Genomic DNA, 15,825 nt, shown 5'->3' on the forward strand with positions numbered 1-15,825 from the left:
GCTTGCAGTGAACTATTTTTTTTCTCCTATTTTTCAACTGTTGCATTTCAGAGAGATGCCAAAATGGACAGAAAAGGAGCGTTCCTACCACCCAACACAAGGTATGTCAGTCACAGACATGGCTCCTCATTAAAAGAAAAGTCCTCAGCTGCTTTGACAGAGGATGGGGAAAGGTGAGGAGCTGGGCAAGTCTAGGATGTGGCACAGAACAGAAGCCTAAGCTGAGCTGCTCCCTGGAGCAGCTGCTCTCCCTCTGCCTCTCCATAAGAGGGGTACAGCATACACTACACAGCAAGTCTGTGGAGATCAGCATTCCAATACTGTTATATTGGTTGCAATTCTAAAACAAGGTGGTGTGAATGTTCCCCAAGAGGAGCTCTGGGAATACTGGATGTCAAAATCACGAAGTTGCTAGGATAAAAAAATCTCCCATATGCTTCAACGCATTTCTAAAAAATTATTGTCTTTTGAGTCTTGCAGCTTCCTTAGATATTCACACTGCAGTCCAACAGTAGGTTATCATACCCATTCTAAGCAGAATAAATGGGCCACAACAAAGTCTCTAGAAAAGACTTAATGACTACAGGATGCACTTTCAGATTAAGGCTTGAAATTCTATGACCTTTCCAAAATGTAAATGCTCATTCAACATGTGAGGATGTATACACAACTACCTTCCTAGAAATTATATGTAGAGCAAAACTGCTGCATTACTAGAAAATATTTTCCACTTCATGAGCGCCCAGAACTCACCACAGTGAAGACAAAAGTTTAAGACAGATAACTTCTAAAGCTTGTTTAAATGCTATCAGGTTTATTATCGTGTATGAGTATCAAAGGTGACTGGGAACAGCAAAAGAAAACAGAAGGTACAAAAAAAAAAAAGAAAACTAACTAAAGTTCTTGAATTACTTCTCTCAATTTCTGACCAACAGAATTAGCTATATTTCTTCTAACAGAGCTCTAGTGGGCCCGAGTGATTCAGTAAGACAACATGCCATAACTAACTGCACCCGTAAAGAGAGCTGCTCAAGAAACAGCCACTCTGGACAATGAGACCTAATCACAGAATCATCTGCTTAGTAATTATGGAATAGTTCTGTCCAGTAAATTCATTTAATTGAAAAATGTTTTCTTTGTGTGTCCTTTCCTTTGGAGGGACACACAAATCCTGTAGGAGGATTATGAATTTAAGATTCACTGCTATTGCACAGCAAATTGGCATATTCACTTTGCCTGGACTTCCAAGGAATGACTAACTAATTTGATTTTAATTAAACTGATCTTTTAATTTCAGAACACTAAGCATTTTATTTGAGTTTTCTTGTTCTGGCATAGTTTCAAGACTTTGGGAACAAAAAGTAATTTTTTTAAACTAGGAGCCTGGGTTCTGCCCAACCATCCAAAACTTGCAGTTGCTATGATAAAAAAACAATGCCTTTAGCTTCTTCTGAAAGTATGAGAAGCTTGCTTCTGTTGCATACTTACCGAATTTTACAAGTTTCCCTATAAACTATTGGACACTTAAATATTTTTGGTTAAATATTTCTTGGTTAAAGAGTTGAACTGTAAGCAGGATCAAGAATCTATTGGGCTTATGTTAAAAGCAGACATTGTCATGAACTTTGAGTTTGTCCAGAGCCAGGACAGCAAGAAGCCCACTCTTACACAGCAGATATTCCCTCCCCCCTGTAAAGAGAGGGTACACAGGTTCTCACTGGAAACACATCCAGAGGCTGACACAGGCAAAATAATGCATTTTTCTTCACCTTTACTCTCAGGAACATCTCGTTCACAGTTTGTGGGGTTTTGTTTGAGGTTTTTTTTGGAGGGATGTGTATGTCTGTCAAGGATGGGAGAAGGAGGAAGTGGGAAATTCAGGCCCAGGAATATATCAGAGCTTGGATGGCTCTGGGACATTTTCATAGGGTACAGCTGTGTCAGTTTACACCAGCTTTTAACTAGAGGCTCTGAATGCAGTTACCATCCAGTGCCTTGCCTGTGCCTAGCACAGAAGCAATGTCAATTTAACAGAGACAATATGCTATTGCACTTCGAAAGTTCCCACATAAACCATCTGTGACTTCCCTATGCTTCTCTTCCTATATAGTTCCTACCAAGGCTCATCAGGTTCATCCCATATTCACTCAAGCAAAAACCCTGCCTAAATTTAAAGTTATGTTCTATGTAACTTTACTTCTAGCTAGACTAAATTTTCCCTAAACACCCCAGACTTCACTGGAGCTTTCATCTCAGCACATGTAAATCCAATTTGAGAAATTATATAGGTGAGATAAATCCAGGGGGTTTAATATTAATTTTTTAAATGATTAATTATATTAAAAATAAGTTATTTTATTTTATGGAAAAAAATGGACTGATATAATACTTTGCATGTAGGCTACTCAATTAATTTGAATAGAAGAAATGCTACTCATTTTGTTCCGAAAAATTTATGAACACATAATTATTCAGGACAAGCTGTATCATAGAAGTGTATTTTAGTGCCAGTAAAATCAGATGGTAGTACTATCTTCTCACCTTTTCTCTTTAATGGTAGAGTACCTTTGGATGCTTTCTAAAACTACACTTCTGTTTATGAAAACATTGTTAATGAGTTTAGGTTCCTTTATCTTTTGTAACTGCTGACTGCCTGCTGCAGTGCAGTGTTAGTTACAGTAAGAGGCCACAGGAAGCTGAGGACCCACTAGCTCTCACAAAAATCAGCAGGCATTAAAAATCCCCAGCCTTCCTCAAGCTGCACTCAGCTTCCAGTGTGCAAGGTAGCTGAACAAAGGGAAAGAATTTGTCCACACTAGAAAAAACGCAAGTTACAAATTATTAACTGAGAGAAATCAACAGATTATTACATTTTCTCCTTTTGTGCACAGTCCCTGTTCTCACTATAAGCCTTCTAGCAACAACTTCAGTTCTCTTTTGCAGTAACTCTCTATTCAAGTGACACACTTGTAATTGCAGATTGAAGCTACACCACAGTCTTTATGTGCAAAGTTAAATGATTCAAAGGAGCACAAAAATATCACCACACAGCACCTAGTTGTTTGGTAGAAATTCAAAGGGAAATATTATCTTTTCCCCAGTAGGAAAGTACTTTATGCCCTACAGCATTACCTGCAGGTAATACTTAGTTTCTATCTGTATTTTTGGATCATAGGGTACCAATTTCTAACAGCTTTTCTATAATTATTCCTTCTTTCAGCAAGAGGGATGAGGACCTAAAGGTGACTAAATTAGATTTCTATCTGTTCCAATTCTCTGTGGCTACTTCAATATGTCCTGGGAAAACATCTGTCTTCTGCAGCAGAGTGCAAGTACCTAAGGACATGGTCTTCCCCCAAACTCTCTATCTGTTTGATTCAGGCAGCTCTACGGTCACTAAGTGTTTCTGATCAAGCAAACAGACTTGTTTGTCCCTGTCCTTAATTTTACCCAGGCTAGTGACCAAGCTTAAATCTATCTTGCCAAGTATTTCAATACTGAAGCATCCTGGCTGAAACACATTCCCAGGGCAACAACAGCACCAGCCTCCCTCACCAAGTTCCTCACCTATGTCATTTGAATGAGGGAAAGGATATCCATAAATATATGGATGTTCAAGGCTAAAAGTAAGCAAAAACATCCGGGCACTGTTAACTTTAATTTGTTTGGGAAAAAAAAAGAAGCAGCTCTGCTAGTTACAGCTGTTTGAGAAAATGAAGTCTAATCAGAATGCTTAATCCAAACCAAATAATTATTAATAAAGTAATTTTAGTCCAAAACATTGTTTGTATTGTATGGAATACATCAATAACTCCAGCAATATTAAAACCAAGTGGGCCTGAACTGGTATTTTTACATATGTGAAGTTTAAACTGTGAACTACATCTTATTTTGGATGTAAAAGGAGAGGCTTCTATTAGAATGAAGCTTGCTTGGTTTAATTTGCAAGGTATAGACTCCTGAGAAAAAGAAGGTGGTTAGTTTTTCATTTTTCTTTTTTTCTTTTATAAGACTGTAAAAATGATACCTTTGACAATGTATTTTTAGTCCTTTATAGTTCTATAACAAATATTCAAATATAGTGGGCAGGAGCAAATTACTGTCACTGTGGTTTCAACAAGGCTGTTACCAAAAGAACATTCTGATCCATTGCTTGTTCTTTTCTCTTTCAACTTAGTAATTCTTTTTAAGTTTAAATAGCTCATTTGTTTTTCAAAAAACTTCTTAATATTAGCTTCACTCTGCAGATTCACTTTCTACCATTTCCCAACTCAATAAAACTGCATTTTCATTTTGCAGGAAATGCAGTCCAATTTTAAAAGAGTGAAATTCCTTAGGAAAACGTTCTCTTTTTTTATGGAATTAAACTAAAATACTTAAAAGAAAGACTATTAAAATTTTTCAGTTAAAACTTATTATTAATCTGACCAGAGCCTGGTTTCTATAATTAGTCCTTCTCGCTTTGCGCTCCCTTTAATACTTTATTGCTTCATATGGATTAATCTGTACTGGATATTTCCATCACATACAGCCTTGAACAGCTGGATGGAATCAATTCTTCAAATATTTTAAAGCTCCATTTACACTTTTGCAATGATTAACTTATAATTCCCCAAATAAGCAGAACTGACAACCTTTTAAGCTGAGCAGGTTTACAAACATTTTACCATCTAAAGCTAAATCAATACAAAGATTCTAAATATAAACTAGCAAGAGCAGACTAATTTTCAGTTTTGAAGTAAATACTACACCTGTGGCTTATCCCTTCATATTTAGGCTCAGTGTATTTTAAAACCTGTTCTTCTAAAATTAATATTTTCTATAGCCATCTACTTCTGTTGGTATTATTTTGTGGTGCAATTTACTTTCTGGTTATATCAAAAAATTATTATTATTATTTAACTATTTATTTATTACATTGCTTACTGAGCAAAATCTAATCTGAAAAAAACATACAGAGAAATAAAGTGGCAGAACACTTGGAGAAACCAAGTGTTTCTGTGAATAAAGTCACAGGGAAAAAACCAAAACTTTAAGAAATATAGTTGTCTTTAAAATAATTGTTTCAACACTCCTTTAATCCTGGGGCAAAAAATTGTAGAAGAGACATTTTTTCCCCAGACACATTTTGGAACTCCATTTAGAAGAAATAAACAAGTTTAAGTAAGTAATTTCTTCTTAAAACTTTGTAATTCTTCAATTAGACCTTTTTCCTTTAGATACATTCTATGTGTTTACTTGAATAACAGAGATTAGTTTAATACTTAACCTAATACTGTGAGTGGCAATCAAAACGCTTTTCTAAAAAACTCGAAATTGCTTGGAACAAACAAAAATATTTCTTTCTGGAATATAAGCTGAAGCTATAGAGGTTCATCTCCACAGAACACCATTTCTTAAAATATCTCAGTGATACCCAGAGAGCTAACATGGGAATACATGAATTGACGTTAAAACATACCATCTGTGCACAAGGTGATTCAGCAATCTCCACATGAACACCCACACTGCCACTTCTGAAGGAAAGAGGGCATTCATCTGCTTTTCAAAAGAAACTACTGCCTTTAGAATATGAACACCTGAACTATTTTCTGGCCCTACCTAATTAAAGCAAACCAATCAGTCATTTATTTGAGGATCTTGCTTTTGGCAAGGGATGTTGCCTACTTCACCATGCTTTAGAGGAAGATATGAAGACTCAAGTAAACCTTGGAGGTTTCCACGTTTGCACTTCAATACTGGAAGAATGGTCTCACAACCCCCTCTGTGCCCACTGCATCTTCTTGCTCTCCAACTTGGAACTCAGTAGGCTCGCTCCAGGGGAAACAGGGCAGCATTCCCACAGGAGATGTGTGCTTACAGAGCTCCAGCCCTTAACCACAGCACAACAGGCCAAAATAACACTTCTCACCATGTGAACAATGAAGATGTTCAACCCAGAACACAAGTTCAACATAAAGTAAACCACTGGACCACAAACAGGTAATGTGGACAAAAATCTACTACTTTGATCCAGCAGTCTGCTCCTATCCTCTTTTTTAATCTACTGTTAGATTGCTCCCCCCAGATTGTCTAATGGGTTAAACCCACAACACATTTTTCTGTCTTCCAAGGAGAGAGGTTAGAGGGAATTGTGACTGCTTTCAATTCCAATTTATCATCAACCTTTTCAGCTGCATGTGTAAAATACTACCTTTCAAATTTGAAATATGATGTCAAATCCTATCTTTTACTTATTTAGTCATAGATTTACCTCTTTCACCAATTGCTTATGGTCAGCTTTCAGTTTCCTCAAAATTGTCTGTTGAAGCCTGTATTAACTCTAAACACTGCCTTAACACTGCTGATTTGTAAAATTTATATACTGTATATAGCAGATATCAGAACTCTCATCTCTTATAGCAGACAACAAACATGTTTTGAAAACCAGGCTATATATAATGATTTCAAACTTATAACACTTTAACCTCTGCCAAGATTATGCAATTAAAAACCTCCTTACTTATATACTTGTAGAGATTGGCCTAGCATAGATGAGATCAATAAATTTGCTAATTTATTGTGTCCCACAGCTGAAAACATGTCAGTGAAACTTAAAAATACAAGGAGACTTATCATTTCCACATCACTGTGAAACCAAAGTATCAAAAGCTTATAGAACCCAGCCTGTCAAGCCTTTGATATGGAAGCAATAGGAAAAAAAAGGGAAAAAAAGTACTGCAAAATTTACTGGGAAGTTCACCTTTTAAAATAAAGAAATGCAGGATTTTCTTCCTTAAGATCTATAATAAGACCAGTATAATATGAAAATGTGAAATATAGTGAATAAATTAAGCCAACTCATTATTCACTCCGAGAGATATCATCTTCATTTCTAACTTTTAGAAACAAGATCTGGGTTAATTTAATACTCACTAAAGCTCAGCCACAACATGAAACAGAAATTAATATCTAAAACTTAGGCACACTTTTCAGACAAACCCTTGCAAAGTTCCTGGCTCTCATATGACAGGTTTGTAACATCATGACCTATCCACAAGTAGTTCTATACATTCAGTTGGTCATATTCAGACTAGTTCATTATCACACTGGCACTGCATACAAAAAGCACGAACCACACAGCTCTAAAATTCTATGTGGTCTATACAAATACATTTTTTAACAGAAATCCAAACACTACTTACCACATGAAGAATTTTATTCTCTGTTTCATATACTGTGCAATCCTGAAAAAAGTAAAGCAGAAAAGGTAGGTTAAGTTGGTCCAATCATTCCTCCTTCCTTGATTTATCATTAAAAAGAATTCAACTGAATTGAAAAGTCCTTAGGATGAAATGAAATATTTCAGACTTGGACAGAATGAAAAGATTCATGTAACCAAAGTGTGAAGCCACCACAGAAAGGCAATACTGGTAAATGTTTATAACTACTCCCTAGTTCTTGTTGCTTCCTTCCTTGAGACAGATAATGCTCTTTCTCCACTTTACATCCTTTTGCCACATACCTGCTAGTCCCATGTATACCTAACAAGTGCCTTCAACCAGTCACCCCTGACCATGGACAAAAATTACCTGCTTGTAGTGGTAACACTGAAAAACAGAAATACCAGCAATAGTCTTAAATGACTAAGAAAGGAAACTAAGATGAACAATTCTTGCTGAGCTGAACTGACATGTTTGCATATGTTGATTGTTTATAACATAGCACGACATGGGAGGGAGAAGAAACACCAAATAAAACACACAGGTAACTTGAGGCAGACTCTCTTGTTTCACACAGCCTGCTGGGGACTTCATGTACATTCTCGTCACCTTATGCAGCGTTTGAGGCAGGTTCTATAGGCAAGACTAACAAAAAGGAGTCTGGGACTGTGAAAGTTTTTCTGACAGGCCAAAATCTCAGTGGATATAAAGAAATGGAGTTAGCAAGGCAGAGAGTACATGAAAGGCAACCAACATTGGTGAAAGAACCACTCTTTTTTAAGAGTAACTTTACAGTAATTAGTGCAAACTCTGTTTAGAACAGATGCTTTATGTCCTATCTAATAAACCACATGAAAAATGGGACGAAGTTTTCATGTTTAAAGTCTCGTTTTAAAATCAGTTTATCATGCTAGAAAAAGAACTTTTTTTATATGCAACTGTTTTAAAAAGAATGAACTTTTAATCCATGAAACACTTCCAGTGTTACTCAGGTAAGAAAAGCCAATGTGTTCTTAAGCTTTATATAAAGCAACCCATGCAGAAGTAGCAAGTTGATCAGGGAGCATTTTCCTAATAACAGCTGTTGGCATTCAGGAAACATTTGCTAGTAAGTATAGCCAGAAAGAAAACCTAACACATTTAATTATATGCAGACATCAATGAAGTATTCGCAATCTTAGTAGCAAAACACACATTTCATTGTTATATGTGGGAGGGCATGTAACATTTTCAATCTGGATATATCTATTTTCTGCATGGTTTCTTATGAATCATTTTGCAAAAATAGGAAGAGATTGCAACATTTATATTGAAGAACAAAAAAAAAGTGCTTTTAAGCAGACATAATTATTTCATTGTTAATAAGAAGAATTTACTATAAGTTTAAACATTCAGCTTAGAGAGGATACTGTCTGAGACTAAAGGAAGAAGGATTCTGGGTTCTCAAATACTCTATATGTTTATTACAAACAAGAAAACAGTGAATAACAGAGAAATACTGCTAAATCCTTGAAATTAATCTCTTCCATGATCATGAAGGAAGCTATATATGCTTATTTTCAGCAAACCAGGAGTATATATGTATATATATGTATAAAATATTCAAATATTTCTGAATCCACAAAAAACAGTAAAACAAGTGGAAAACTTCTCAGGCATCCAGTCTGTGAACAGATTCACCCTTAACTTCTCAATATATAATTCCCTACAAATTCAGGGTCTGGGAAGAGGAACTGCTAAATGAGTTCATCACATAGCAGACAGCAGACTGTTGATATTACATCTTCATATTCAGGTAAGAGAAAAATTAACAGTTCTGTAAACCACAAAAGATAGAAAAACTGGAGGAGAGCGAATGCAATGTTTCAGTAAAAAAACCACAAACAATTCCAAAATATATTTTTTTCCATACATGATTGATATCCAACTAAACATAATTTAAGCATGAACTCGGGGAAACATGCAGGAATGTAAAGAGCCATGGACCAGAGCAGCCCTGAAGTTTAGGATTCAAAGAAACCTAGGAAAAGGTCACCAAGCTGATCCCTGCAGCTCGTTTCCCTGCAGCCATCCCTAGAGATGAGGGCTGAGGCTGCTTCTGAACAGCCCCAAGAGCAAAAGCCACAAGTCCCTTTCTGTCATAGGCAACAGCTCATTTCCCTTTGGCTGCCTTGTGCTTTATCTTTAAGCAAGTGCTGAAGATAACTGTGCCCACCCTCTGCAAACATCCCTTAGGTGGCATGATAAGCTGAATGCAAATTACTGGGGGCCTTTACCATTTACAGTTATTACTTTTTCATACCCATTTTAATTCAACTAAAAAAGCTTAAAGCACTTGAGAACTATAAAAAGTCTCTAATTATGCAATTAGAAATAATTTTTTATTCTTAGTAGCATACCACCCACACCTGGAGAATGCCTCTTCTTTCCATACAAGCCTATATCTTACTCCTGAAAGATTTTCTTAAATATCTGTTTAACTACAGTATCAAAACATTGCAATTAAGGTAAGAAACAGATCATATGCAAGTTTAACATTAACTTTTTTCTACTTCAGAAAAGCAAGAACACACATAAAAATCTGCAACCAAGTTTTACTCCTACACAAGATAAAAATTTGCTATTCACTTAGTTAAACAATACTGTGATTATCTCTGAACTGAAATACACAGTTACAGCAAATACAAGATATATTACTTTTACCTGTTTATTCTCTGAACTTTACTATATACATTCACTCCCATACTATAACTGAAGCTAGGGTATATGATCTTCTTCTAACCAAACCAAATAAAGCTTCAGCTGAAACCGTATAATGTTATTTTCTAAATGTGGATTATTTTCTAGAAGATTAATGACACAGATTGTTAATAAAGCAACAAAAGAAGTGTTAATTTACATTTCCTGAAGACAGTCAAATAGTGGCCATAAGTAGTTTGAGAGAGAAAAATGGGACAGTGTCATCCACAAAAAGAGGGACATAAAAGGGAAACATGAGAGAACAAGTTTATTACTAATATCAGATTTTCATAGTCACTCTCTCCAGCTCTGCCTCATGCATAAAGAATGGCAAAAGTGACCTTTGTGGAGACAGCTGGAACTAGGCTAATATCCCAAAAAAAGGGAAACATGAGGTCCAAAACTGGAAATACAAAGAAAAGCAGTAAGGGAGAAAAATAAGAAGAGCAAGAACAAACCACACAAATCAGGAAGAGGATTCTTCTGCATTTTCAATCCCGGTATAGTTTTAAAATCTAATTTTAAGACTACCAGGCAAGGTAGCAAGATCTACACTACACTGCAGCTGAGAGGCATCACTTATTTCTTCCAGAAGCTCTGACCTTCATAACCACAATTCTGCACTATTTCTACAAAAAAAATTGTGAGTTTTATCTGCACAGATCCTACCATAATGTCATAAGAAATAATTACTAAGTACATTTAAATTAAACCCATCGAATTAGACAGCACTGGCTTGTGGCAACGCTGTAAAATGTACACGTATCACTGTGGCCTACCCCAGACATTGCTAGAACAAACCACATGAGAAAAAACATACATAAAATACAAATATTTGTGGACTTTTTTTCAAAAGCAGGGTTTATGATGGTATATTTTTCCATTTTCTTTTAGTTCTACCCTCACTATTATTATCTTCTTTTTCAACATTTGTCTTCGTATGTCGCAGAAGTGGGGAATGGAGTCAGCTAATTACACTAGCACTTTTCCTATCCTTTGTTTTCTTTGCACTCAAGTCAATTAAATCTTAACTCAAAATCTGAAGTACTGAGATACAGAAGATCTGCCAACTCATCCTACTGCTCACATATCCCATAGGTAAAAAAATGTTCATGCAGTTCTCTAGCACTGTAACTATGGGATAACTATTCAACAGAAAACACTTCTATTTTTGCATACATATGATCTGGTGTACAAGTTCAAGTTGGCAACCTGTCAAATTACCTATTGCAATTACCTATCAAACACACCTCTCAGGATACTTGCAGGCTATACTCTCAAAACATACCATCATTATTACCACTACTACTACTATTATTATTATTATTCATGGGTTTGCCACATATTCTAGGCAGCTGCTGCACTGCACTCTTGGCAGTCTTTAAGTTCCTGTCAACTCCATAATTTAACTTCAGAATAAAATTATGCTAGTTAAAAAAATAAAATACATACATACAAATAGTTAATGGATAAAAAATTGAGAGAAATGCATAAATATGTGCATTATTTCTTTCAGCAACATTTCAGCATTTCTACTAATCCTTAGATCAAAATGCTCAAGAGACAGCATGGACTTCTTTCACTGTAATTTGTTGTTCAGCAGAATGCTTTAGGTGCTCATGTATATGTAATCTATTTTTTCTTACAAGGCAAGGCAATTTCTTAGGCAGAACTGATACAGAAGCAGGTTATATGATTTTCAGCAACAAACCCCAAATCTCCCAATTCTCAGGTAACATGTTAGCCAAAAACTGTCCTTTATAAATTCATATGATAGTGGCATTGCCCAGAAGCAGGTTGTGTGATGGAGTAAACTGGAGCAACTTGTAAAGAACAAGAGCTTGCCATGAGATTATTCATTCTCCAGGCAGCTTTCAAGTCACTTCTGGTGGAACTTCTTCCCTGGTTTTTTCATTTATTTTCCTCTGCAGTCCAACTGAACTTAGATGAAGGCAATTGACATGTATGTATTTGTGTATATTGCACTGTTTTTTTTCTAGCATTTTTCAGATAAAAATGTAGGCAATTGTGTTAGGAACACCATTTTAAAAGTGGTAGTAAAATCACCCGGGAAATGCATCTTTCATGAGCAACTCCACTCATCTTCCATGTCTAGTTTCAAGAGGGCACCAGCTAGATTTTATGTACTGCTTAAAAACAGATGTCTGATAGAATTGCTGTCACCATTGTTTTTGAAGTCATGCAAAATGTTCTAGACTATGTAACTCCAGTACTCTATTTGTAAAAAAATAATGAATTACATGATTGCTAAAAGAGGGTTCAGACTCTCACGCACTGCCAAATCTTTGGCATAAAAATCTCTCTCGAGTAATGTAGCCATTGGTTGGAATTAAACCAAGCTATTCTTTAAATCCCTTTGCTTCTCAAATTGATTAAAACTGTAACTGAATCCTTTAATAGCAGTATAAGTCAAATGGATGATCTGTCACTCTTGCTACTTAGCAACAATAAAAAATAATTAACTTGAGAATGCTCAGACATAACTCCCAGCCCCTTCAGACTCGGTACCACACCATGAAAAATAAGTTGTTCTGGCTTCAAGGAGCCTACTTTGAGCCTGTTCAAGTGTCACTAGCTCTAGGGAACTTATGCCATTGGCTCTAGAAAGGCTCATTTGGTTTGAATTCTGCCCAATTCAGCACTAGCAAGAGAGCCACAAGACTGAGGTTTGCTGGAATTGTCACTGAGAGTTCTCACAGAAGTTCTCAAAAACAATGATGACAAAGTCTAAAGCTTTGCCAACACATGAAGAAGGCAATAGTCTTATAACTTCCAGTATACGCTGATTTATTATTACCCTTCATTGCTTTTCTTGGACCAAGCCACTGGTACAAGGGTAAGACAGGTTGAGTTCATTTAGTGTTTCACTAAAATTAGAAAATACATAGAAAATACATCTAATACAGCTGATGGCAGGAAAAAACAATTGCAGCTTTAAAATAATAAACTTGATTGATATCGTAGAATGGTTTGGGTTGGAAGGGATCTTAAAGATCATCTAGTCCCAATACCACTGCCATGAGCAGGGCTGTCACCCACCAGGCCAGGTTGCTCAAAGCTCCATCCAAGCTGGCCTTGAACACTTGCAAGGATAGGGCATCCACAACTCCTCTGGGCAACCTGTTCCAGTGCCTCATGACCCACACAGTGAAAAATTTTTTCCTTATATGTAATCTAAACCTGCTCTCTTTCAGCTTAAAACTATTACCCCTTGTCCTATCCCCACATGCTGTCTTCAGCTCTCTCATAGTTCCCTTTAGGTACTGAAAGGCAGCTATAAGGTCTCCCTGGAGCCTTCTCTTCTCCAGGCTGAACAACCCCAACTCACTCACTTCTCTCATAGGAGAGGTGTTCCAGTCTTCTGATCATCTTCGTGGACTTGCTCCACCAGGTCCACATCCTTCTTACATGGGAGCCCAAGCGTTGGATGCAGCCCTGCAGGTGGGGTCTCATGAGAGGGGCGAATCACCTCCCTCGATCTGCTGGTCACACTGCTTTTGAAGCAGGCCAGGATATGGTTGGCTATGACAAAATGCTGTGTTCTATATTTCATGATGATTAAAAAACTGATGGACACCATGGAACCGTGCTCAGACTGTGATTTACAAGTATGTCTGGGTAATCACTGCAATAGTAGAACACAAATTGGCAAAATATACAGCTCTGTTCAATCCCCTCCCCTCCAACTCCCTTTACAAAACCAAAAAACTCTTAAATACTCCAAAAGCTACAGGAGTTGGCAAGCAGGTAATGTTCTCTTCTGGCAACATGCAAAGAAATAAGAGCATGACACAGTCAGAGGCTTCCTGAGGTGTTTTACCACATCTTAGATTTTGAGAGGTCTAGCAGGTCTTTGGATACAAAAGGTATGGCTTTGGGGACACTGACAATTACACGTTTGGAACAGAGGGAGGGAGAAAGGAAATACTTTTTTCCTGTCTTTTACCTAAAATGCAATAGCAAGCTCCTCTAAGCCATACAACACCCAGTGCTTCCACAGACAATCCTTGGCTACTGCCATACAAAATTAATTTTTAAAATTACACAGATGTTGTTACTACACTGTATTTCTAAGTAACCATCCCAAAATATGCTCTTTCCACGACTTTCTTTCCACTGAGCTGCTCCAAAAGTCTCCCATCATGGCTGTTCTGACTGCCACAGTCCCAGGGAGCTCTATCCTCAGCTCTCCCCTTTTCCGCAACCTCTTCCCTGTTGCTCAGCAGCCTCCTAAAATCATGCTGCTTTAATTATCATCTCTGTACAGATGAGTCACAGATCTCTCATCCCTTCTGTTCACATTCACAGTTCAGAATCTCCTTCTGGATGTTTGCCACCAGCCCTAACACAGTGTGCTGGAAAGCTGAAATCACGTTTGTTCCCAAACGCTCCCTGTTCTCTCTTTCTTTCCCAGTCTCTGTCAACAGCTCCACCACCTTATGTCCCACAAGCTCACAACCTGGGTGCCATTTTCAACTCCTCTTCACTTCCCACACAAATCCTGTCGATTTTATTCCCATTGCCGTTCAGAAATATTTGCTTTCTTTCTCACACCACAGTTATTCAATCCCTGCAGTTCCTTGCCACTGGGTCTAGGGCATCCTCACTCTATTATTATTCCCTTCCCCTCCACACTGAAGCCAGAACTCACCTCTACCTGCAGAACCCACTCTGTCCTCCCCCATCAGAAACATGCATAAGGACTGACAGGGATGGGAGAAGCAGAATGGTGAGCACACATCTTTTAACAAAGTAAGGGGAGAGGAAAAAAAATCTCTATTGGAAAAATACAATGCAAGCTACTAAATAAATGCTACAGAAAAGAACATTTCTTATGCAACCTACATAAATGTTTCTAAAAGTCTAGAGCCTTTCCCTGAAAATGTAATAAACCTGAGGTACTCTAAGTTCATAACCTTTGTGTACAAACTAATAGCAATTACCCTGCCTACTGAGTACAAAGAATTGCTTTAATTTTATTTAAACAATCTGTGTGGAGTGGCACCTATCACCATAGTAACAGAATACTTCATGTAGAAATTTAATACAACTTACATAAATCACACACAGATCAATCAACCACTGGGCAAAATTGCTCTCTGGATTAAGAGAGATGCAATGGGTACACTAAGCTCTTTTATTCTATCTTTCTGAAGTCATTTTTCATTTCCAATTATTTCTACCCTTCCTCCTATAAAAGGCATCATCTTGCTTTCCCTAAGGATCTGGTCACATATTAATTCTTACTTTGCATATAGAGAGTTACACTTCTTCCTTGTTTCTAAAATGAGCCAGTATACCATTAGGTCAGAAACTACAGCCAGTATTTTAGCACTGACTAAAATCACACTGATAGTTGCTCATATATCCCTCTGGAATTTAAGTGCTTACATGGTCTAAATTGAATTTCAGCTGTTCAGGTGATTTCTCTACTTGGTGACATTCTCAGCAGGTACAAATAAAATCCACAGAAGCTATCAACAGATGAGAGATTGAAATTGAGGCAAAAATGGTCCATCTGAAGGAGAAAAAACAGTCGAAACACGCTTTTTTCCACACCTCTACATAAGCATTGTGCATTTAAACCTGTTATCTTTTATTACTGATATGTAAAATAGAGCTTGTAGCATGATGTTGTGCAGTTCTTAAGTTTTCAATGTCACTTCCAAGACAATTTAGAGGTAAATAACTTCTTAATTTTTCAATTCTGCTATTCCTCTAGTACTGCCATGAGAAAGAATTCTGGTTTATAAAACACAACTACAGCAAAATATTTCATGTTTCATATTTAGCCTAGGTAGCTATTTTGCCAACAGAGGAAATGAAATTAATTGAACTTGAAAAAAGTAATGATATTTAGGTA

At 36.9% G+C, this 15,825-nt stretch overlaps 1 protein-coding gene across 6 annotated transcripts in view; it reads right to left on the reverse strand.

Moving 5' to 3' along the window:
- CNKSR2 (connector enhancer of kinase suppressor of Ras 2) overlaps positions 1-15,825 on the reverse strand; it is a 205,143-nt gene that overhangs the window by 121,574 nt on the left and 67,744 nt on the right. For all 6 annotated transcript variants that reach the window (XM_051794856.1, XM_051794854.1, XM_051794855.1 and 3 more), the window contains exon 5: positions 7,185-7,226. In XM_051794856.1, the coding sequence (XP_051650816.1) occupies positions 7,185-7,226 (42 nt within the window). The remainder of the gene's footprint in view (positions 1-7,184; positions 7,227-15,825) is intronic.

This window comes from Manacus candei, unplaced genomic scaffold (genome assembly GCF_025592945.1).
Source record: "Manacus candei isolate 608988 ecotype Guabito, Panama unplaced genomic scaffold, ASM2559294v1 h1tg000041l, whole genome shotgun sequence".
Taxonomy (NCBI): Eukaryota; Metazoa; Chordata; class Aves; order Passeriformes; family Pipridae; genus Manacus; species Manacus candei.